General features: G+C 44.4%; 1 protein-coding gene across 1 annotated transcript in view; it reads left to right on the forward strand.

Moving 5' to 3' along the window:
* Positions 1-24661, forward strand: part of LOC101937878 (mucin-2-like) — a 66934-nt gene extending 42273 nt beyond the window's left edge. The window contains exons 32-50 of the mRNA XM_065594053.1: positions 18-9372; positions 9602-9837; positions 10611-10779; positions 11372-11619; positions 12015-12198; positions 12626-12830; positions 13313-13491; positions 13923-13992; positions 14682-14782; positions 15624-15655; positions 16295-16472; positions 17755-17859; positions 18128-18171; positions 20826-20948; positions 21053-21151; positions 21653-21781; positions 22235-22286; positions 22748-22859; positions 23775-24661. Of these exons, the coding sequence (XP_065450125.1) occupies positions 18-9372; positions 9602-9837; positions 10611-10779; positions 11372-11619; positions 12015-12198; positions 12626-12830; positions 13313-13491; positions 13923-13992; positions 14682-14782; positions 15624-15655; positions 16295-16472; positions 17755-17859; positions 18128-18171; positions 20826-20948; positions 21053-21151; positions 21653-21781; positions 22235-22286; positions 22748-22859; positions 23775-23991 (11838 nt within the window). The 3' untranslated portion in view covers positions 23992-24661. The remainder of the gene's footprint in view (positions 1-17; positions 9373-9601; positions 9838-10610; positions 10780-11371; positions 11620-12014; positions 12199-12625; positions 12831-13312; positions 13492-13922; positions 13993-14681; positions 14783-15623; positions 15656-16294; positions 16473-17754; positions 17860-18127; positions 18172-20825; positions 20949-21052; positions 21152-21652; positions 21782-22234; positions 22287-22747; positions 22860-23774) is intronic.
* Positions 24662-24882: the final 221 nt, after the last annotated feature.

Below are 24882 nucleotides of genomic sequence, written 5' to 3' on the forward strand. Positions count from 1 at the left end.
ATCTAAGGACAAGCAAGTACTTTTTTTTTCTTTCTACCACAGGAACAACAACTACACCACCAGTTACAACAGTGTGTGTTCACAACGTATGCCTTTGGTCAGAGTGGTATGATGTCAGCTATCCAACAGACTCCAACGATGGAGATTTTGAAACATTTGAAAAAATAAGAGCTAAGGGATTTAGTGTTTGCGAAACTCCAAGGGATGTGGAATGCAGAGCAGAAAGCTACCCTGCCATACCACTAAACGACCTGGACCAAAACGTGACATGTAGCAAAGACTTTGGACTCATATGTAATAATAGGGATCAGATTCCACGAAACTGCCTAAACTATGAGATCAAAATATTATGTTGTACTTATGTACCATGTGACTCTTCAACATCTACCCCATCAGTCACAACTAGTGGACATCCAACTACTTCAATAAGTACAGAAAGTCCAACTCCATTCCCACTTCCCATCACTTCATCTGTCACCACCACGCTTGTACCCCCAGTTTCCACTACTCTATCAATCACCTCCACTACTTCTCCTCGAACTCCAGGCACAGCAACAGGCTCAGCTGGTACAGCACCACTGAAAACAGGCACAATCCCACCTCTGACAGGCACACGTCCACAACCTGCACCAGGCTCCACTCTTCCTTCTTCGGGACAAACAACCACTGAAGGCACCACACTACTCGCTACGCAGGCAGCATCACAGCGAAGCACCACCATGCTTCTGCCCCCAGTTTCCACTACGGTATCAATCACCTCCACTGCTTCTCCTCCAACTCCAGGCACGCAGCCACAACCTTCACCAGGCTCTACTCTTCCTTCTTCAGGACAAACAACCACTGAAGGCACCACACTAATCTCTACGCAGACAACAACACAAGGAAGCACCACCATGCTTGTGCCCCCAGTTTCCACTACTGTATCAGTCACCTCCACTGCTTCTCCTCGAACTCCAGGCACAGCAACAGGCTCAGCTGGTACAGCACCACTGCAAACAGGCACAATCCCTCCAGTGCCAGGCATGCGTCCACAACCTTCACCAGGTTCCACTCTTCCTCTTTCGGGACAAACAACCACTCAAGGCACCACACTACTGTCTAAGCAGCCAACATCACAGGGAAGCACCACCACGCTTGTATCCCCAGTTTCCACTACGGTATCAATCACCTCCACTGCTTCTCCTCCAACTCCAGGCACGCAGCCACAACCTTCACCAGGCTCTACTCTTCCTTCTTCAGGACAAACAACCACTGAAGGCACCACACTAATCTCTACGCAGACAACAACACAAGGAAGCACCACCATGCTTGTGCCCCCAGTTTCCACTACTGTATCAGTCACCTCCACTGCTTCTCCTCGAACTCCAGGCACAGCAACAGGCTCAGCTGGTACAGCACCACTGCAAACAGGCACAATCCCTCCAGTGCCAGGCATGCGTCCACAACCTTCACCAGGTTCCACTCTTCCTCTTTCGGGACAAACAACCACTCAAGGCACCACACTACTGTCTAAGCAGCCAACATCACAGGGAAGCACCACCACGCTTGTATCCCCAGTTTCCACTATGGTATCAATCACCTCCACTGCTTCTCCTCCAACTCCAGGCACGCAGCCACAACCTTCACCAGGCTCCACTGTTCCTTCTTCGGAACTAAAAACCACTGAAGGCACCACACTACTCTCTACACAGCGAACATCACAGGGAAGCACCACCACGCTTGTACCCCCAGTTTCCACTACGGTTTCAATCACCTCCACTGCTTCTCCTCCAACTCCAGGCACAGCAACAGGCGCAGGTGGTACAGCACCACAGCAAACAGGCACAATCCCACCTATGACAGGCACGCGTCCACAACCTTCACCAGGCTCTACTCTTCCTTCTTCAGGACAAACAACCACTGAAGGCACCACACTAATCTATACGCAGACAACATCACAGCGAAGCACCACCACTCTTGTACCCCCAGTTTCCACTACCGTATCAGTCACCTCCACTGCATCTCCTCCAACTCCAGGCACAGCAACTAGTTCAGGTGGTACAGCACCACAGCAAACAGGCAGAATCCCACCTGTGACAGGCACGCGTCCACAACCTTCACCGGGTTCCACCTTTCCTTCTTCGGGACAAACAACAACTGAAGGCACCACACTACTCGCTACGCAGGCAGCATCACAGCGAAGCACCACCACGCTTGTACCTCCAGTTTCCACTACCGTATCAGTCACCTCCACTGCATCTCCTCCAAGTCCAGGCACAGCAACAGGCTCAGTTGGTACAGCACCACTGCAAACAGGCACAATCCCTCCAGTAGCAGGCATGCGTCCACAACCTTCACCAGGTTCCACTCTTCCTCTTTTGGGACAAACAACCACTCAAGGCACCACACTACTCGCTACGCAGGCAGCATCACAGCGAAGCACCGCCACGCTTCTACCCCCAGTTTCCACTACAGTATCAATCACCTCCACTGCATCTCCTCCAACTCCAGGCACGCGTCCACAACCTTCAACAGGCTCCACTCTTCCTTCTTCAGGAGAAACAACCACTGAAGGCACCACACTACTCTCTACACAGCGAACATCACAGGGAAGCACCACCACGCTTGTACCTCCAGTTTCCACTACCGTATCAGTCTCCTCCACTGCTTCTCCTCCAACTCCAGGCACAGCAACAGGCTCAGGTGGCACAGCACCACAGCAAACAGGCACAATCCCACCTGTGACAGGCACGCGTCCACAACCTTCACCAGGTTCCACTCTTCCTCTTTCGGGACAAACAACTACTCAAGGCACCACACTGCTGTCTAAGCAGCCAACATCACAGGGAACCACCACCACTCTTGTACCCCCAGTTTCCACTACCGTATCAGTCACCTCCACTGCATCTCCTCCAACTCCAGGCACAGCAACAGGCTCAGGTGGTACAGCACCACAGCAAACAGGCACAATCCCACCTGTGACAGGCACGCGTCCACAACCTTCACCAGGTTCCACCTTTCCTTCTTCGGGACGAACAACCACTGAAGGCACCACACAACTCTCTACGCAGCCAATATCACAGGGAAGAACCACCACTCTTGTACCCCCAGTTTCTACTACCGTATCTGTCACCTCCACTGCTTCTCCTCCAACTCCAGGCACAGCAACAGGCTCAGCTGGTACAGCACCACTGCAAACAGGCACAATCCCTCCAGTGCCAGGCATGCGTCCACAACCTTCACCAGGTTCCACTCTTCCTCTTTCGGGACAAACAACCACTCAAGGCACCACCCTACTGTCTAAGCAGCCAACATCACAGGGAAGCACCACCACTCTTGTTCCCCCAGTTTCCACTACCGTATCAGTCACCTCCACTGCTTCTCCTCCAACTCCAGGCACAGCAACAGGCTCAGGTGGTACAGCACCACAGCAAACAGGCACAATCCCACCTGTGACAGGCACGCGTCCACAACCTTCACCAGGTTCCACTCTTCCGCTTTCGGGACAAACAACTACTCAAGGCACCACACTGCTGTCTAAGCAGCCAACATCACAGGGAACCACCACCACTCTTGTACCCCCAGTTTCCACTACCGTATCAGTCACCTCCACTGCATCTCCTCCAACTCCAGGCACAGCAACAGGCTCAGGTGGTACAGCACCACAGCAAACAGGCACAATCCCACCTGTGACAGGCACGCGTCCACAACCTTCACCAGGTTCCACCTTTCCTTCCTCGGGACGAACAACCACTGAAGGCACCACACAACTCTCTACGCAGCGAACATCACAGGGAAGCACCACCACGCTTGTACCTCCAGTTTCCACTACCGTATCAGTCACCTCCACTGCATCTCCTCCAAGTCCAGGAACAGCAACAGGCTCAGCTGGTACAGCACCACTGCAAACAGGCACAATCCCTCCAGTGCCAGGCATGCGTCCACAACCTTCACCAGGTTCCACTCTTCCTCTTTCGGGACAAACAACAACTCAAGGCACCACCCTGCTCTCTACGCAGCCAACATCACAGGGAAGCACCACCACGCTTGGACTTCCAGTTTCCACTACCGTATCAGTCACCTCCACTGCTTCTCCTCCAACTCCAGGCACAGCAACAGGCTCAGGTGGTACAGCACCACAGCAAACAGGCACAATCCCACCTGTGAGAGGCACGCGTCCACAACCTTCACCAGGTTCCACTCTTCCTCTTTCGGGACAAACAACTACTCAAGGCACCACACTGCTGTCTAAGCAGCCAACATCACAGGGAAGCACCACCACGCTTGTACCCCCAGTTTCCACTACAGTATCAATCACCTCCACTGCATCTCCTCCAACTCCAGGCACACGGCCACAACCTTCACCAGGATCCACCTTTCCTTCTTCGGGACGAACAACCACTGAAGGCACCACACAACTCTCTACGCAGGCAGCATCACAGCGAAGCACCACCATGCTTGTGCCCCCAGTTTCCACTACTGTATCAGTCACCTCCACTGCTTCTCCTCGAACTCCAGGCACAGCAACAGGCCCAGCTGGTACAGCACCACTGCAAACAGGCAAAATCCCTCCAGTGCCAGGCATGCGTCCACAACCTTCACCAGGTTCCACTCTTCCTCTTTTGGGACAAACCACCACTCAAGGCACCACCCTACTCTCTACGCAGCCAACACCACAGGGAAGCACCACCACTCTTGTACCCCCAGTTTCCACTACCGTATCAGTCACCTCCACTGCTTCTCCTCCAACTCCAGGCACAGCAACAGGCTCAGGTGGTACAGCACCACAGCAAACAGGCACAATCCCACCTGTGACAGGCACGCGGCCACAACCTTCACCAGGATCCACCTTTCCTTCTTCGGGACGAACAACCACTGAAGGCACCACACAATTCTCTACGCAGGCAGCATCACAGCGAAGCACCACCATGCTTGTGCCCCCAGTTTCCACTACTGTATCAGTCACCTCCACTGCTTCTCCTCGAACTCCAGGCACAGCAACAGGCCCAGCTGGTACAGCACCACTGCAAACAGGCACAATCCCTCCAGTGCCAGGCATGCGTCCACAACCTTCACCAGGTTCCACTCTTCCTCTTTTGGGACAAACCACCACTCAAGGCACCACCCTACTCTCTACGCAGCCAACATCACAGGGAAGCACCACCACTCTTGTACCCCCAGTTTCCACTACCGTATCAGTCACCTCCACTGCTTCTCCTCCAACTCCAGGCACAGCAACAGGCTCAGGTGGTACAGCACCACAGCAAACAGGCACAATCCCACCTGTGACAGGCACTCGTCCACAACCTTCACCAGGATCCACCTTTCCTTCTTCGGGACGAACAACCACTGAAGGCACCACACAACTCTCTACGCAGGCAGCATCACAGCGAAGCACCACCATGCTTGTGCCCCCAGTTTCCACTACTGTATCAGTCACCTCCACTGCTTCTCCTCGAACTCCAGGCACAGCAACAGGCCCAGCTGGTACAGCACCACTGCAAACAGGCACAATCCCTCCAGTGCCAGGCATGCGTCCACAACCTTCACCAGGTTCCACTCTTCCTCTTTTGGGACAAACCACCACTCAAGGCACCACCCTACTCTCTACGCAGCCAACATCACAGGGAAGCACCACCACTCTTGTACCCCCAGTTTCCACTACTGTATCAGTCACCTCCACTGCTTCTCCTCCAACTCCAGGCACAGCAACAGGCTCAGGTGGTACAGCACCACAGCAAACAGGCACAATCCCACCTGTGACAGGCACGCGGCCACAACCTTCACCAGGATCCACCTTTCCTTCTTCGGGACGAACAACCACTGAAGGCACCACACAACTCTCTACGCAGGCAGCATCACAGCGAAGCACCACCATGCTTGTGCCCCCAGTTTCCACTACTGTATCAGTCACCTCCACTGCTTCTCCTCGAACTCCAGGCACAGCAACAGGCCCAGCTGGTACAGCACCACTGCAAACAGGCACAATCCCTCCAGTGCCAGGCATGCGTCCACAACCTTCACCAGGTTCCACTCTTCCTCTTTTGGGACAAACCACCACTCAAGGCACCACCCTACTCTCTACGCAGCCAACATCACAGGGAAGCACCACCACTCTTGTACCCCCAGTTTCCACTACCGTATCAGTCACCTCCACTGCTTCTCCTCCAACTCCAGGCACAGCAACAGGCTCAGGTGGTACAGCACCACAGCAAACAGGCACAATCCCACCTGTGAGAGGCACGCGGCCACAACCTTCACCAGGTTCCACTCTTCCTCTTTCAGGACAAACAACTGCTCAAGGCACCACACTGCTGTCTAAGCAGCCAACATCACAGGGAAGCACCGCCACGCTTGTACCCCCAATTTCCACTACAGTATCAATCACCTCCACTGCACCTCCTCCAACTCCAGGCACACGGCCACAACCTTCACCAGGCTCCACTCTTCCTTCTTCGGGACTAACAACCACTGAAGGCACCACACTACTCTCTACACAGCGAACATCACAGGGAAGCACCACCACTCTTGTACCCCCAGTTTCCACTACCGTATCAGTCACCTCCACTGCTTCTCCTCCAACTCCAGGCACAGCAACTAGTTCAGGTGGTACAGCACTACAGCAAACAGGCACAATCCCTCCAGTACCAGGCATGCGTCCACAACCTTCACCAGGTTCCACTCTTCCTCTTTTGGGACAAACAACCACTCAAGGCACCACACTACTCGCTACGCAGGCAGCATCACAGCGAAGCACCGCCACGCTTCTACCCCCAGTTTCCACTACAGTATCAATCACCTCCACTGCATCTCCTCCAACTCCAGGCACGCGTCCACAACCTTCACCAGGCTCCACTCTTCCTTCTTCAGGAGAAACAACCACTGAAGGCACCACACTACTCTCTACACAGCGAACATCACAGGGAAGCACCACCACGCTTGTACCTCCAGTTTCCACTACCGTATCAGTCACCTCCACTGCTTCTCCTCGAACTCCAGGAACAGCAACAGGCTCAGCTGGTACAGCACCACTGCAAACAGGCACAATCCCTCCAGTGCCAGGCATGCGTCCACAACCTTCACCAGGTTCCACTCTTCCTCTTTCGGGACAAACAACCACTCAAGGCACCACCCTACTCTCTACGCAGCCAACATCACAGGGAAGCACCACCACTCTTGTTCCCCCAGTTTCCACTACCGTATCAGTCACCTCCACTGCTTCTCCTCCAACTCCAGGCACAGCAACAGGCTCAGGTGGTACAGCACCACAGCAAACAGGCACAATCCCACCTGTGACAGGCACGCGTCCACAACCTTCACCAGGTTCCACCTTTCCTTCTTCGGGACGAACAACCACTGAAGGCACCACACAACTCTCTACGCAGGCAGCATCACAGCGAAGCACCACCATGCTTGTGCCCCCAGTTTCCACTACTGTATCAGTCACCTCCACTGCTTCTCCTCGAACTCCAGGCACAGCAACAGGCCCAGCTGGTACAGCACCACTGCAAACAGGCACAATCCCTCCAGTGCCAGGCATGCGTCCACAACCTTCACCAGGTTCCACTCTTCCTCTTTTGGGACAAACCACCACTCAAGGCACCACCCTACTCTCTACGCAGCCAACATCACAGGGAAGCACCACCACTCTTGTACCCCCAGTTTCCACTACCGTATCAGTCACCTCCACTGCTTCTCCTCCAACTCCAGGCACAGCAACAGGCTCAGGTGGTACAGCACCACAGCAAACAGGCACAATCCCACCTGTGACAGGCACTCGTCCACAACCTTCACCGGGTTCCACCTTTCCCTCTTCGGGACGAACAACTACTCAAGGCACCACACTGCTGTCTAAGCAGCCAACATCACAGGGAAGCACCACCACGCTTGTACCCCCAATTTCCACTACAGTATCAATCACCTCCACTGCATCTCCTCCAACTCCAGGCACACGTCCACAACCTTCACCAGGTTCCACTCTTCCTCTTTCGGGACTAACAACCACTGAAGGCACCACACTCCTCTCTACACAGCAAACATCACAGGGAAGCACCACCACTCTTGTACCTCCAGTTTCCACTACTGAATCAGTCACCTCCTCTGCATCTCCTCCAAGTCCAGGCACAGCAACAGGCTCAGCTGGTACAGCACCACTGCAAACTGGCACAATCCCACCTCTGACAGGCACACGTCCACAACCTTCACCAGGCTCCACTCTTCCTTCTTCGGGACAAACAACCACTGAAGGCACCACACTACTCTCTACGCAGCCAATATCACAGAGAAGCACCACCACGCTTGTACCCCCAGTTTCCACTACAGTATTAATCACCTCCACTGCTGCTTCTCCAACTCCAGGCAAAGCAACAGGCTCAACTGGTACAGTACCACTGCAAACAGGCACAATCCCACCTGTGACAGGCACGCGTCCACAACCTTCACCAGGTTCCACCTTTCCTTCTTCGGGACGAACAACCACTGAAGGCACCACACTACTCTCTACGCAGGCAGCATCACAGCGAAGCACCACCATGCTTGTGCCCCCAGTTTCCACTACCATATCGGTCACCTCCACTGCGTCTCCTCCAACTCCAGGGACACGTCCACAACCTTCACCAGGCTCCACTCTTCCTCCTTCCGGACGAACAACCACTGAAGGCACCACACTACTCTCTACACAGGGAAGCACAATCACGCTTGTACCCCCAGTTTCCACTACCGTATCAGTCACCTCCACTGCTTCTCCTCCAAGTCCAGGCAAAGCAACAGGCTCAACTGGTACAGTACCTCTGCAAACAGGCACAATCCCACCTGTGACAGGCACGCGTCCACAACCTTCACCAGGTTCCACCTTTCCTTCTTCGGGACGAACAACCACTGAAGGCACAACACTACTCTCTACGCAGGCAGCATTACAGAGAAGCACCACCATGCTTGTGCCCCCAGTTTTCACTACCATATCAATCACCTCAACTGCTTCTTCTCCAACTCCAGGCAAAGCAACAGGCTCAACTGGTACAGTACCACTGCAAACAGGCACAATCCCTCCTGTGACAGGCACACGTGGAGAAATGAGAACAGGTTCAGCCTCCACGGGTAAGGGTTCTACCATCACTGGAAGTACTATGCTTTTTTCCACAAGTCCAGCACAGCCAACATCACGGGGAAGCACCACCACACTTTTATCTCCAGTTTCCACTACTGTTGCGGTCTCCCCAACTGTAAGCATTAGAACTCCTCCAACATCTACTCTTTCAGGGCTTACTTCTTCAGTATCTGCAACAACAGAAGGCCCCAGTACAGCCTACAAAGCACCTGAAAAAAGTACGTCTTTCACTTCAAGCAGAGTAACACCGTGTTTATGCCACGTGTCTGGTGATTTCTTTTCTCCCGGTGAGTTTATTGTTTCATGCTTTTAAAAACTGAGATACAATATTAGCATTCACCTTTTTAAAATTATATTTTACTGTACAGTGTAACTTAAAAGTGAGAATGTTTTCTTTATATAAAAATATGATGAATGCATACAAGTTAAAACATTTTAATATTGTTTGTTTGATTTTTTGCTGAACATTTTACTCAGCCATTTTATTTCATTTGTATTATTAATTTTGTTTCATAGGCGAAGTTATATACAACAGAACAGATAGCACTGGTTGTAGTTTTTATGCACTTTGCAGTAAAAGATGTGAAATTGAGCGACTCCAGGGGCCATGTCCTACAACAACTCCTGTTGCATTAATCCCGTCATCTACAATACCAAGCTTATCAACCCCAACAGCTGTATCTTCTTCAGTGCCAGTAACTCCAGAAACTACTCCAATATCAGGTTGCCCTGATGCTGACCCGCCAAGAAAGGTAATCCAATTATCTATTTTCTTTTTCTACAACACCACCATTCCCAAAATTGACCCAAATTCTGCCATCAGATAGACCCACATCCAACTTTCATTAATTTTACTGGGAGTTGCTCATGTATATGTCCGGGCAGGATTTGGCTATTTGAAAATAATCTGGCAAGATGTAATTTTTTGTGAACTTGTGCTGTCAACTTTTCCTGTTTGCAAATTGTCCACAGACTGACTTGCAGTTTTTACAAATTTGTTCAATATTCAGAATTTCTCAATATTTTATGCAAATAAATTTCATCCTAAAGATTGTTTACAAAGTGTTCCTTATAAGTGTTCCTTGCGTATTTGATATTCAAGCTGTATGATTGATCACTGAAGTCATATAGCATAGTTGTCATTCCCTAACTGGATGACGGAACTTTTATACTGGGGTTTTTTTGTTTTTGTTTTTAAACTTTTATCCTGTTCACCCAAAGTGTGTTTGTTTTATGGGTGAAGCTAAATCCTATTACGGAAGTCATTAAAATGTCCATGAATAACTTTTTTCAATATTCATTATGCTCTAAACCCGGATATGTAAGGGCAGTCACTCATAGTCAGCTTCCTCTTCAGATATGTGACCTACTTTCTTTGAATTCCATTCTTGCTAGGTCACCCATAGACAATCTTACTTGAAACAACCTGAATCCCAAAGATTGATTATTATATTATTTTAAGATAGACATCTAAATTCTGCCTCAACCCAAACCATCTGTACAAGAATTTCCTTTTCTCTTCTAGATGAATGAATCCTGGATGTTAAACAATTGCACTATGGCAACTTGTGAGGGAGACAACAGAATTGTTCTATTGCTTCCTCCAGCTGTAGAGATGATTACTTGTGCAAGTGGACTCCCACCAATAAAAGTCTATGATGAGGATGGCTGCAACTACCACTATGAGTGTGACTGTAAGGGAACCAAGAAACAAGCAAAGCACTAATGCTGCACAATATACTTTAATATTGCAGAAAAAAGAGGTTTTCGGAATGTCTTGATTCATCTAGTGTTGTACTATAGCAGGCTTTACCCGCCAAATTATAGTTTACAAATTTATAATATTGTTGTGATGAGTCAATGCTTTAGGCACTCTATTTTTCTCAGAAGATAGAATCAGGCTAAAATGTTTGAATTACAAGAGTATATCATTACATTATAGATTTTTCTATCTAGCTTGGTATTTATTATACATACATTGTAGTAGCATCTGACACTAAGTAAGAATTTAATAATCCAGATCATCGGCTAAAATAAAGCTAGATATATAGACAGAAAAACGGATATGAATACTTAACGCCAACTAAATTCTGCTTCTAGAATCTTTATTTTTTCAGATGTCATACAAGGGAGAAAGATTTTAGTTTAAATATGATATATCACCTTCAATTTCAGTACCAGCAGCCAATCTTTCTTTGACTGGCAGATTAAGGAAATTTGCTATTTTTAGCTTTTGATTATAAATAGATACTTTTCTTTTCTTTTCTTTTCTTTTCTTCCTGATAGGTGTTTGCAGTGGCTGGAGCAATTCTGACTACTTGACTTTTGATGGAACTCACTACACATTCCATGACAACTGCACATATGTGCTGATGAAACAGATTGTGCCCAAATACAATTTCAGAATCCTTGTTGACAATTACTTCTGTGATGTGGCTGATGGACTCTCCTGCCCTAGATCTATCATTGTGAATTACAACTCCATGGAAATAGTGCTAATCAGTCAGATACACCAAGGAGAGAAAAATAATAAGGTAAACCTTAATGGATTTTCACATTTTATAAATTGCTTCAATAAAAACATTTTAATAATAAGAGAAGGCTTGTTTAATAACACCGTATAAAAACAGCTAAAGATTATAAACACAACATTAGATATGTGGTAATTATATTTAATTTCATAAGAACTCCATAGTGTGTGTGTGTTTACCGCGCACATGTGTGTGTGAGAGAGATTATTTTGTAATCTCTTTCTCTTATGCCTCTTTTTTTTCCATGAGGAACATAATGGGGATCTTCAGATCTACAGAGAGGAACTCTGCTCTTTCTTAACTCTTAACACTGCCATCATGTGTTCAAAGACTTGTCTCCCTGCCTAAGACATAAAATAAACCTGTGCTTTAGCTGCTTTTATTTTGTTGGGTTTTAGATTCTTGTCAACAATGAGCCAATCAGTGGAGGCTTCAGCAGAGATGGCATTTCAGTTGCCAATGGTGGAACATACATGGTTGTTGAAATCCCGGACATCAAGTCTTACATCTTCTTCAATGGACTCACCTTCACAGTGAAAATGCCATTCAGCATATTTGGACACAACACTGAAGGCCAGTGTGGTGAGTAGAGTGGTTTAATCCCCTCTTTTCCATAAGGCAATTCTCAGGAGACTTTTTTCTTTATTTATGCTATGGTAAGGTGCACTTTAGCTGATCATTTAAATTTCTAGGTGCTACAGCAAATTAAATAAAATAACCACAGTGGGATTATGGAACATATCACTTTTTCACTATTTCCAGTCTCAGCATCACCTCAAAATGCAATTTACATTAACAAGAATATTTCTACTTTCAGTCTTTCATAAAGTGTTAGGACCAAGTAAGATTAGTGGTATCGTAGTAACCTGAAAATCAGGTAACCAGCCCCTGAGTGTGTTTGTTACATTTAGCGTGAACATTCCCTCTTGTACTTACCTTGCCATGCTGAGTTGCTCTATTGCCAGTGCTTCAATACCTTTCAGACTTGGTTCCATCTGTTTTCTTCTAGGCACATGTTCAAATGACAAAGTGGACGAATGCCGCATGCCAAGTGGCGAAGTAATTTCCTCTTGTTCAGAAATGGCTGCCGCCTGGCAGGTTCAGAATGAAAATAAGCCCAATTGTGAAAGGCCCCCGGTACCACCTGCCACGCCAACAACTCCACCTGTGCCCTGCAATTCTACTTCTCCTCTTTGTGAGCTGATTTTGAGCGAGTAAGTTAAATTCAAGCTTAGGGTACATTTGAATCTTGTGTATTGAAAAGCAAAAAAGTGTTTTGGAAGCCTTAATAATGGTCTCTGAAGTGGCATTTAGTAACGAAAATATACACTGCATTACTGATTGTAATAATAGCAAAGTAGTCTTGGTTTGTTTTTTAAGAATACAGAATAGCTGTGTAGTTTGTTGTGGCTGTTACCAGAGCTGGTTCTCTGGGCATCACTTTAGTCTCTTTTAGAGTTACACTATCTAGAAACCCAGTCTGCCCTTGAAGAATTCTCATTAAATATAAACTGTGTCCCACCAAGGGCTATTATTACATTGTCAATAAAACACTCACCTGGGACTAATATCGTATTTTAGTCCTAAAAGACCATCTAGGCAGTTGATTACCCTTTAATTATTTCACTCGGACAAGTCTAGATTTTTATAGTGATTATGCAGCGCAGCTCAAACTTCTCTTCCATTGTATTTAAAGTCTCTTTGCAGAGTGTCATAAGATTCTGACGCCCAGCATATTCTATGAGAGTTGCATCGCTGATTCATGCCACATTACCAATGAATCTATACCATGCTTCAGCTTGGAAACATATGCCTCCCTCTGCTCTGCTAAAGGTGTCTGTGCCAACTGGAGAAGCAAGACCCAAGGACAATGCCGTAAGGAGCATTAAGAGATACTTTGCCTTGGATCTATGGCGTGCTTATTACAAACTTATTCTGGAAATGTAAACTTCTTCCATTATTTTGGGAGGGAGGAATAGATATGTATCTAAACTTTACTTTAATTTCATTCCTGTGGAGATGGGTGAACTAGTTCCGATAAAATATAAACAACCCTGAACCTTTGCTGTTCTCTCAAATTCAACCAAAGTCACATCTTTTGTGAGGTTCAAAATCATTCAGTAGCTGTTACAAAATATTTCTGCTTTTCTATTTCCTGATCCAAAGGGTTGATGAAGTGAGACCACCAGTGGTTGTTACCCCTCCACCTACATAAAATTAAAAGCAATTGGAAAGCATCATCTCTGCTTCTTTACCTTCATACAATGTTTCATTTTCATATTGATTTTATTTTTGCTCCCACACAGCATACAACTGTCCTAACGGCAAGGTGTATGATGCATGTGGCCCTCTTAATCCTGTCGCCTGTCATTCCGGGTAAGGCTAAACCAAATAATTAGCTTTACATTAGTGTAATGTCACTGTGTTCAACTGTGTCTGTCTTTGGACGGGAGACCTCGTAGTAAAAACCAACTGCTTGAGGACAGGGTGGCATTGATGACTGAGTAAATCCTCAAAGTGGTGACAATGTGTTGTTACTAGAGATGCCATATTTTATTTGTGGCATTGAAACTGAAGTCCTGACTCCTTTGATTATTAAAAATCCCATGGCACTTTTCACGTGAGTAGGAAGGCCAGCATTTAGGGCCTAGCCAATTTCTTCCTTGGATAATTACATTGTGCTACCTAAATCCCTCTACAATTTCAAATGGATGCTGTATTTTCACTTCCTGCTATTTCCTAAACAGAAAAACATGCCCAGCATTGCTGTGAGCTGTTAGGTCGATGTAGTGCTCCACTTCAGAGTTGCCTATAGTTCAGTGATGGGTAAAAATGATTCCCGTACATAGATCATTTCTGAAGGTTTACAAAGTGTTTTGTAATATTTGGGGATAAGGATTACCATATTGTATAAATGTACATTTTTTATATATATTCAGGAAACCTTACCTGATTGTTTAGAGAAATTCTTCTTCATGCCTCAATTATGTTAGTGCTGTAAAAAGTTATTGATCAGATAATGCTGGGAAAATGTACTTTAATATCCATTCCTTTCTTCCTTGTAGAACTGTTAACCATACAAGTGAACATGTTGCTGAAGGATGCTTCTGCCCCAAGGATAAGATTCTCTTCAATTCATACACTGACATCTGTGTGTCAGAATGCGGTAAGTTTGGGGGGGACAGGAAGGAGGGAAGGAGAAAGGGTTGGAGGAGGATGTAAATAATGTGAATATTAGTGTTGATGAAAAAAAGAGATGGACAGGACAACCTAGTTCTAGGTATAGCGTGAAAAAATGCTATGGAAGCTTCTATCACACAGCTCTGCTCATGGACCTTAATCCCGCTCAGCTTTACCCATTCTTGAATATCCAAATTCTGCTAGCTGAACCAGTCTGACAGGTAGTTTTGTAATTATGACAAATTCACACTAGGGACTAAAACTACTGACCGTGTTTCACTTATAATATATCACATTTAAAGCCTGATCCCTCATAGTTTAAGATTCGCATATTAAACCCATTACTTTACCCTCCTCGCCATTTTATATTACATTCCTAGAATTTAGTGAACCTGCATAATATTTACACTGCCAGTGAAATGCCCCATAGACTGTTTTCAGACTCAGCCTAATAGCAGATTTTAGTCTTGCATCATCATCATCATCGGAGTAAATACACCAGCCACTTAACATGTGAATGCTCAGTGCCAAAACTGACTTCCCCTTGAGAATGGCTAGTTATTTCCATTTCCATTTTTTTAGAAAGTGACTGGTAAGTGGCATTAGCATCTGTGTCTACTTGTTGAAAAAAATGGGTCTGAGCTGAATCATGAGACAAGATGAAGGTTTAAAAGTAAATCCTTTGTGGATAAAGTGTGTAGCAATAATAATATCTGAAAAGTGCCTTTATGAACCCTTAATTAAAAGGGTAAGCGAGATTCATTTGTGTATCACATGGGTCATCAGATCAGCATCAATGTAAATCTTTATCCTTTCATTCCCCTCAGCTTGTGTGGGACCAGATGGAATGCCCAAACTGGTGAGTATTTCAGTCAGCACTTTCTCCAAGGCATCTTTCCCAGAAACATCTCCCAAATACAGCTGTTTCCAGGATTTCATTGCATTTTCCCACCTCTTAGTCCTCACTTTGTTATGAAATGTGCAAGGTTGTGGCAGGTTAAATTCTTAGCAGAAATAAAATGGAAGGAGATGATGGTAAGGACTTGATTGCAGCCAATACACTTTGTATTCTGTCATCAACTGCACCCAGTTTTTTAAAAAAATATATCACATTTTAAAACCCCCAAATGCCCCAAAAGAACTAATATGAATTGTGTGTAACAGCTTCAAATTGCACAATGGTGTGTCTATATTGCTTCAGATAAATTGCTAGTACTTCAATTCCAGTGTTGTATCATTCCGTTGCCAAGTATTGGAAATGTTATTTATTTATGGGTCTCCTAACTTGGGAAATTGAAAGCAGCCTGTCTGAAGATTTTCAGCCTGCTCTTTGGGCCAGATTCAAACCCATTGAAATCAATGGGCTTGGGATCAGGCTCCATGAACAGTCTATCTTACTATCCGCTTTGAGGCCTTCATCCAGGTTGACCCTGAAAAAATACCTATGATCATGAGCATCAGAGAACAGGTAAGATAAATTTTTTTTATATTTTTACAGCCTGGAGCCATTTGGAAGAGTAACTGCCAGGAGTGTGTCTGTGACCCATTCTCTGTTACTGTACAATGTAAGTCACTGTCATGTAAGACACCCGAGACACCCGTGTGTGAAAAAGAAGGATTCATACCTGTCCCAGTGTTGACACCAGAAGACCCATGCTGTCCTGAAATGGAATGCAGTAAGTACCGGCTACTATCTTTTATAGCCAGCTCATAAAAATATGGTGGGCCAAATATTGTCCTCAGTTACAGCTGCACATCTCTCACTAGCTAATCTAATCTAGTTAAGGTTTTCATATAGTAACTATCACTGTAATATCTAAGGGCTCTTACAATTAAGCATTATTCCTTGATTGATTCATAACTGTACCTAGGTACCAAAAGTTGATTTCTGAGTTAGTTAGATGTACATTTTTAGTTGGTAAAACAAAATCTTTTTGGTGTGTGTTTGTTGCAGAAGGGGAGAAGAGAGGTAAAAGGTTTTTCTGAGTCTTAAAGTAGCTGATAAATTAGCTCCATATTTGTGGGTTATACAGTGTTTCTTTATACACAGATTTTATGTCTCAGAATGGCAATATTAATTTAAATAGAGCTAAACAGGTGAACAAACACTAAAGCACGAGCCAGTAGCTGTATGTGATATAGTGCTATCTGTTTAGAGATTTTTTTTTATTACTGATATAGTGAAGTCAAAAGGGAGAATGTGCCCACAGTTTATTAGCCTGGAACTAAACAAATGAGCAGTGGAGGGCTAAGCTTGAAGTGGTCCTGTGAAAAATATGAGTGGGATGTGAGATGCTACCAAATGATTTGATTATGATGGTGTGGCATATTTATTTCCTATGAGGATCAGTCGTCCAGCCAAGCCACTTGCAGACAGGTTGCAGAGGACTCAGCCATGGGACAGAGGTGTCTTTTGAATTTATCACACTGCTGTGGGTTATAGAGTAAGAGATGATTTGCTCTAACTTGAGGAGGAGCTTGATAGCAGTAGGAAAAGAGAGGGCTTTCTCAGGCTCCCATTCTAGTTGAAGGCCATTTATCCTCTTAAATCTTCTCTCTCCCTTTAGGGATACATCCCTCCAGCTTCTTCAAGCTTCAGCCATATGCTAGAATGTAACTCGAGCTTTATGCACATCAAGTTTTTAAAAGAAGTTATCAATAATCTTTCTGTGCCAGAAGCTGGGAATGGGCGATGGGATGGATCACTTGATGATTATCTGTTCTGTTCATTCCCTCTGGGGCCTCTGGCACTGGTCACTGTAGGAAGACAGGATTCTGGGCTAGATGGACCTTTGGTCTGACCCAGTATGGTCGTTGTTATGTTCTGCGCCCTTCTTTGTGTTAGGCTCTCCACATGTTCAAGGAGCCGAAGCACCAATTACTTCTAAGCAGGAAAACAACAACTCATATTGCTAGCTTTATCCCATTACGCACTTTCTCTTCTGGCTTATTCCACAGGATGCAATACAAGCGCCTGCTCCCAGACCAAGAAGACTTGTGAGCCAGGGTATCAGCTAGCCACAATCCTTTCAGAGGGAGACTGCTGTGTCAATTATATATGTGGTAAGTTACTGTGTTTCTTCTGACCTCTGGGTTATAAAAGGCTCTAATTTCAATTTCAAAGGAGATATGGAGTTAAGAAAAAATTTATGAGAAGTGAAGAAAGTAAGTTCAGTGTACATTAAATAATCATTAAAAAAAACCCAGTTACCTTCACTGAACTATATCCAGGGGAAAAACTGAACTTTTTTGTGCATTCAGACTCTGGCAGTTTTAAAGATTTTTTTTTTCCATTTCTTTTTTTTTTTAAATAATTGATTCTTTTTTTCAGAACCAATACCAGATGTCTGTGTGCTTAATGGAACTATTTACCAGGTAAGAACAGTAGTACCACACCAAACATACTAACGTATACTGATATTTCAGTAAAAAGAAGAACAGGAGGACTTGTGGCACCTTAGAGACTAACAAATTTATTAGAGCATAAGCTTTCGTGGACTACAGCCCACTTCTTCGGATGCATATAGAATGGAACATATATTGAGGAGATATATATACACACATACTGAGAGCATAAACAGGTGGGAGTTGTCTTACCACCTCTGAGAGGCCAATTAATTAAGAGAAAACAAACTTTTGAAGTGATAATCAAGCTAGCTCAGTACAGACAGTTAGATAACAAGTGTGAGAATACTTACAAGGGGAGATAGATTCAATGTTTGTAATGGCTCAGCCATTCCCAGTCCTTATTTAAACCGGAGTTGATTGTGTCTAGTTTGCATATCAATTCTAGCTCAGCAGTTTCTCGTTGGAGTCTGTTTTTGAAGTTTTTCTGTTGTAATATAGCCACCCGCAGGTCTGTCACTGAATGACCAGACAGGTTAAAGTGTTCTCCCACTGGTTTTTGAGTATTTTGATTCCTGATGTCAGATTTGTGTCCATTAATTCTTTTGCGTAGAGACTGTCCGGTTTGGCCAATGTACATGGCAGAGGGGCATTGCTGGCACATGATGGCATATATCACATTGGTAGATGTGCAGGTGAACGAGCCCCTGATGGTATGGCTGATGTGATTAGGTCCTATGATGATGTCACTGGAATAGATATGTGGACAGAGTTGGCATCGGGGTTTGTTACAAGGATAGGTTCCTGGGTTAGTGGTTTTGTTCAGTGATGTGTGGTTGCTGGTGAGTATTTGCTTTAGGTTCGGGGGTTGTCTGTAAGCGAGGACAGGTTTGTCTCCCAAGATCTGTGAGAGTAAAGGATCATCTTTCAGGATAGGTTGTAGATCTCTGATGATGCGCTGGAGAGGTTTTAGTTGGGGGCTGAAGGTGACAGCTAGTGGTGTTCTGTCCACATATCTATTCCAGTGACATCATCATAGGACCTAATCACATCAGCCATACCATCAGGGGCTCGTTCACCTGCACATCTACCAATGTGATATATGCCATCATGTGCCAGCAATGCCCCTCTGCCATGTACATTGGCCAAACCGGACAGTCTCTACGCAAAAGAATTAATGGACACAAATCTGACATCAGGAATCAAAATACTCAAAAACCAGTGGGAGAACACTTTAACCTGTCTGGTCATTCAGTGACAGACCTGCGGGTGGCTATATTACAACAGAAAAACTTCAAAAACAGACTCCAACGAGAAACTGCTGAGCTAGAATTGATATGCAAACTAGACACAATCAACTCCGGTTTAAATAAGGACTGGGAATGGCTGAGCCATTACAAACATTGAATCTATCTCCCCTTGTAAGTATTCTCACACTTGTTATCTAACTGTCTGTACTGAGCTAGCTTGATTATCACTTCAAAAGTTTGTTTTCTCTTAATTAATTGGCCTCTCAGAGGTGGTAAGACAACTCCCACCTGTTTATGCTCTCTGTATGTGTGTATATATATCTCCTCAATATATGTTCCATTCTATATGCATCCGAAGAAGTGGGCTGTAGTCCACGAAAGCTTATGCTCTAATAAATTTGTTAGTCTCTAAGGTGCCACAAGTCCTCCTGTTCTTCTTTTTGCGGATACAGACTAACACGGCTGCTACTCTGATATTTCAGTAGCTCTCTAAAACCCTGATACAGAGCATCTCACTAGGAGTTTCCATGAGGGAGTTCTTTATCGCCTACATATTAAAGAACCTTTGTATCAAGTTTGCTCCTTGGTCATCAGCCCAGATCTGAAATAGACTTTGTTTGGAGGAGCTCCCCTTTAACAAGGAGCCAAAGTAAAAACTTAACCGTTTTTATTGAGAGGGGTGAATTGGTTCTTTATCCATTCCAGATGTGGGCAATATAACTTTCTGATGGAGCAGAATTTTGAAAGTCTTTTTTTGTGGGGCAAAAGAATGGAAGCCCCTCAAAAAATAAATCTAGGACTTTGGCCTACACCTCCAAGTTGAGACCTTAACTTCTCAGTCAAGATTTTCTCCTTAAGATCACAGCTGCCATCTTGGAATGTGATGTTGGGTCAAATTTTCAAAAGAGGCCTGAAGTCCATGTGTAAAGAATGTGTACATATTTATGCTCATGCAACTGGATACACCAATGGGTAGATGTTTTAATATCCATTTGCAAGAGATGACTGCTTCACCAGCTCTGAAAACAATTCATAATGGAAAGCTTCTTTTGCGACAAGTGTTGTATTGATGAGTTTGCAAAATACTGAGGCGGCTCAAACCAGTCTTATGTAGTACCCAAACTCAGCATGTTCTTTTGATCTTTCTTGGTACATTCTTGCCATCTCTTTACTAGCCTAAGTATTTTGCATAATTTCAATTAGCTTGTTCCTATACATGCTTTTTGCACTGGCCCCACATTTTCATATATTACGTGCAACATAGTTGCTTTATGCTGTCTATTGGGTAACTCAATTTCACTTGTGTATCAGCATCTTTTATGTTCACAAAATTGCTTTAAATTATCTCCATACGTTATGAGGTAACATACAGTAGATCTCCTTAAAATAACGAGATTTGCTCAGACTGAATGTTCTCTCTTTGGCTTCTCCCAGCCTGGAATGTCTGTTCCAATGGACTCTTGTAAGACATGTAGCTGCAGTTCTGAATTAGATCCAGTCTCCAACAGAAACCTTCTGCAATGTGAGCTGGTCCGCTGTGACACCACTTGCCCCCTGGTGAGCTCCATTTTTTATTTCACCTCCCAGTTAGTTTCTAAACTGGTGAAAATGGAAGTCTCCCTTATTGACTCAATGTATTTTCTCTCTCACTTCTTGAACAGGGTTATGAATACATGATGAAAGATGGAGAGTGCTGTGGAGAGTGTGTCCAGGTGGCTTGCACAATCAAGCTGACTAACAACACTGTCCAGGTGCTCAAGGTAACTATTTCCTTTGATTCTCATTACACTTGGTTTTAGCCCACCACAGGGGATAAGTGTTGACGAAAGCAAGGGACAGCTCTCAACCAACTTATGTCCATTTTTAGTTACAGCAGGATATTTTCTACATTTATTCTAGCTGGACACACATTTGAATAACTAAATCACATATTTAGGTGCTCAAATGGACTGGGGGTGGGGGTGGGGGAGGGAATATACATTTTAGGCATCTAACTACAGACCTGAGAGTGCAGGTCTAGGATTTAGCCTTAGGCTCCCCACCTAGGCAGTGAAGTTTCAAAATTAGGCTCCCCGTGTTTAGTGTTTCAGAGGAAGTTAAGAGGGAACAGATGAGTTCCTTCTAGGTGAGAGCATGAAATTGCTCATCGGAAAATCCTACACCAGGCTTTGTCAGAATAATCACACTACACTTATCATAATTACATCATTGATCACATCAGAAAAGCAATAATGCTAAATTTGTTTTATTCCCAATGTCAGCCAGGTGATATCTGGAAGCCTGAAGATAATCCGTGCAGCTATTACAAATGTGAAAAAACCGAAGATCAGCTTGTTTCAGTCACAGTTCTGAGAACATGTCCTGCCTTTGACCCAGAGGACTGCAAGCCTGTAAGTTTCAATCAGTCCTTTATTGTTTGCTATTTGTTAAGTGCTACTACACAGAACAAGGGGCAAAGTATACAAGACAAGACAAGACAACATGGAACCAGTATCTCTAGTTATTAATGGCTCCCACTGTGTAAACAGCCATTTATCAGGAATGGTTTGAGAGTGAACTTAATCTTGTCACAGTGTCAATTGTAATGGACAATCCCTCCAGAACAGCCCTGTCCTCCCAGTTAATAGTCTGCTACCTCTTATTTTTGGATATGTGGATTCAAGAACTACATGGAACCAAGCTGGCAAGATAGCCTTCCTGGTCCACCAGCCATGGTTTCATTCAATATCCACTGCACAGCCCACCTCCTGTTAATGGTAAAAATGCTAACCAGTGCTAGAAAGCTCTTGACTTGTCATTCATACACTAATTCTGAATGCTCTCTCTTTGTTCCTGCACTGAAGGATGAAGTACAGCTGACTCCTGATGGCTGCTGCAAAACCTGTACCTCTGGATGTAAGTAAAGCTATTTTCTGATGTTCTGCTGCCAATAGATTCTGTATAATTATAATATTTCTAACCTTTTTCGCGTGGGATGGGGAAGTAAAAGTTTCCTCCAGGATCCCCACTCAGGTTTTCTTTAGTTCTCATTGTCAAGGGCCCCACGTTACACTGACTGGTCCTTCCAAAGAAAAAGAGAAAACATGGTTGTTTGACAGTGTCAAGATACTCCCCATCTCATCCAAGATCTGTTTATACTGCCTCAGCAGTGCTCTCTGCTACCAATGACCTAATGTTGAAAGATTAAGACTGGGACTTAAACTCAAATCCCCAACTAAATTACTTGTGTGTTTCCTACCTATAGCACGAATCCTGCATAATCAAACATCTTCCTCTCAGAACAGCTTTAAGCATTCGCTTAGCTGTGAATATGAAGAGACGTGAAGCGTTTCTATTTATTTTTTCCTCTTTCTTAGTAACAAAATGCAAAGTTCACAAGAACTCCACTGTGATCCGCCACAATGAATGTGAATCTTCTGAGCCTATTGAACTGACGTACTGTGAAGGTGTTTGTGCCAGCTCCTCAGTGTAAGTGGCAGCGAGTACATTATATCCTCTCCTTGTATCTATTTCTCTTTGTGGCCTCTTTTCATCCAACTGCTCAAGTGGTATTGAGCATGGACTCACCTATGCACTTTCAATTAATTTAATATACACTTGAAAAGCAAGGGTTTCCATTAAGTGTGATGGCTTGTACGTCTGAAGTGTGTGTCAGTATTTGGGGGAGCGGGAGAGTGCTTACTCTATACCACAGTAGTTATCTCCCATCACTTTGCCTGACACACAATATAACATGACGATCCCAATGTCAAACAACCAGACTCACAGAAGTAAAAACCTTGTTCAAGTCACAAAGCAGAGTATTGAGTATCTGACAGCAAAGCACCCATTGGAACAACAGTGAGGAAGATGCACACTGGGGTTCTGATTTTCCTCTGACTTACATTCATTGCCATCAGTAGAGTCACACCTGATATATTGCTGTGACTAAAGAGAATCAGATCCTGCATTCATAAATAAGCTATTACGGCTATTTGGCAAATAGAGTACATCACATATAAATTGGCCCATCCTTCCTATCAGTTGTTCTTTAGACCACCTTGATTTCTCTCTCTGTCTCATACATGCTCAGAACTAACTGCCATTAAATGATGATGAAAGCCAGTGGAGACACTAGAAAACTCAGACTAACACCACAAAATTTGATCTTTCCTGTTTATATTGAGCTACACACACACACACGCTTGAAAGCTGGAAATAATGGGCCCAATCTTGCTTCTATTAAAATGAAAGGCAGATTTGCCACAGAGCACAGTGGGCGCAGGAACAGGCCCTCTATCAAATAGATACGTTTTTTTAAAGTGTGCAATATTTAGCAGAGTGTGTGCTATATGAAGACTTTTACAGAGGGGTATAATTTCTTTTCTTTATCTGGTGGGGCAGGTATTCCTTTGAAACACAGCAGATGCAACACAAGTGTACCTGCTGCCAGGAACTCAACAGCCACAAGAGAGAGGTGACCCTGACATGCAGCAATGGAACAAGCATGAATTATGACTATGTCTATGTGGAACAGTGCCAATGCATGACTGCGTGCATTCCAGAAACCACAACCACACAACAGTTCCAAAAGGAAGAAGAACAGAAAAGAACAAGATGATCATAGGAAAAAAGAACCCAAGAGGTCTAAAGCAGTTAAAATCAAAAGCAACATAGATAAAATAACCTGTGCACCGGCTTAAAACTCTGTTTCTTACTTATTTCAGCTTCCACTATCACCATTTTTCACTTCTTAAATATGAGAATATTCAGCAGCCAAATAACTAAGTCTTCATATGTATTTTTATTTCTAAACAATACAACTTTTGAGGGGGGAAGGATAAACAAAATTATAACTTGCATTGTTAGAGTCGTGAGTTAACCCAAAAATTACTTTCCTTTACCATTTCCCCTGTGAAGTTTGGAGACCATTTAGTTCTATTCTTTTCACCTATTTCTTTTTTTAGTATTCTCACTGTTTCAATGGGTCACCCATTATGGTTATTTGTGTGCACGTGTATATCTAAAAACAACTGAAGACCCCTGACAAATATCCCGTTTACATCATGGGAATTCGCAATTATTCCAGTCAACCGTTTACAACATTAATGTTTTAGCAAGAAGTAGTAGGATGACTCTTTAAAACAAAAATAATGGTGATGGTGAGTTAATGTTTCATGTAGAAAACTGAATTTTATAGTTACGTTGCACTGTCCTTTGCTATTTATTTGTGAGTAGAGAAATAATTTTATTGGGGGGGGGGTTCATTGTCTATGGATTTAAGGTTTTGTATGGGGTTAACATGTAATCTTTTCCTGTTCATTTTGTTCTTACATGATTAATAAAACTTTCAGCATTTTCAATTTTGGTGACTTTGCTGTTTTCACTTGCTGAAACCTAGCCTGACCATGTATCTGATCACTTTGGCTGCAATGTGTCTAGCTGCTCCACTCAGGAGGGTCCATGCCTCAGATAACTACAAATCCACTCCTTAGTTGCACTTGGGCAGGGA

This window comes from Chrysemys picta, chromosome 4, assembly GCF_011386835.1.
Source record: "Chrysemys picta bellii isolate R12L10 chromosome 4, ASM1138683v2, whole genome shotgun sequence".
NCBI lineage: Eukaryota > Metazoa > Chordata > Testudines > Emydidae > Chrysemys > Chrysemys picta.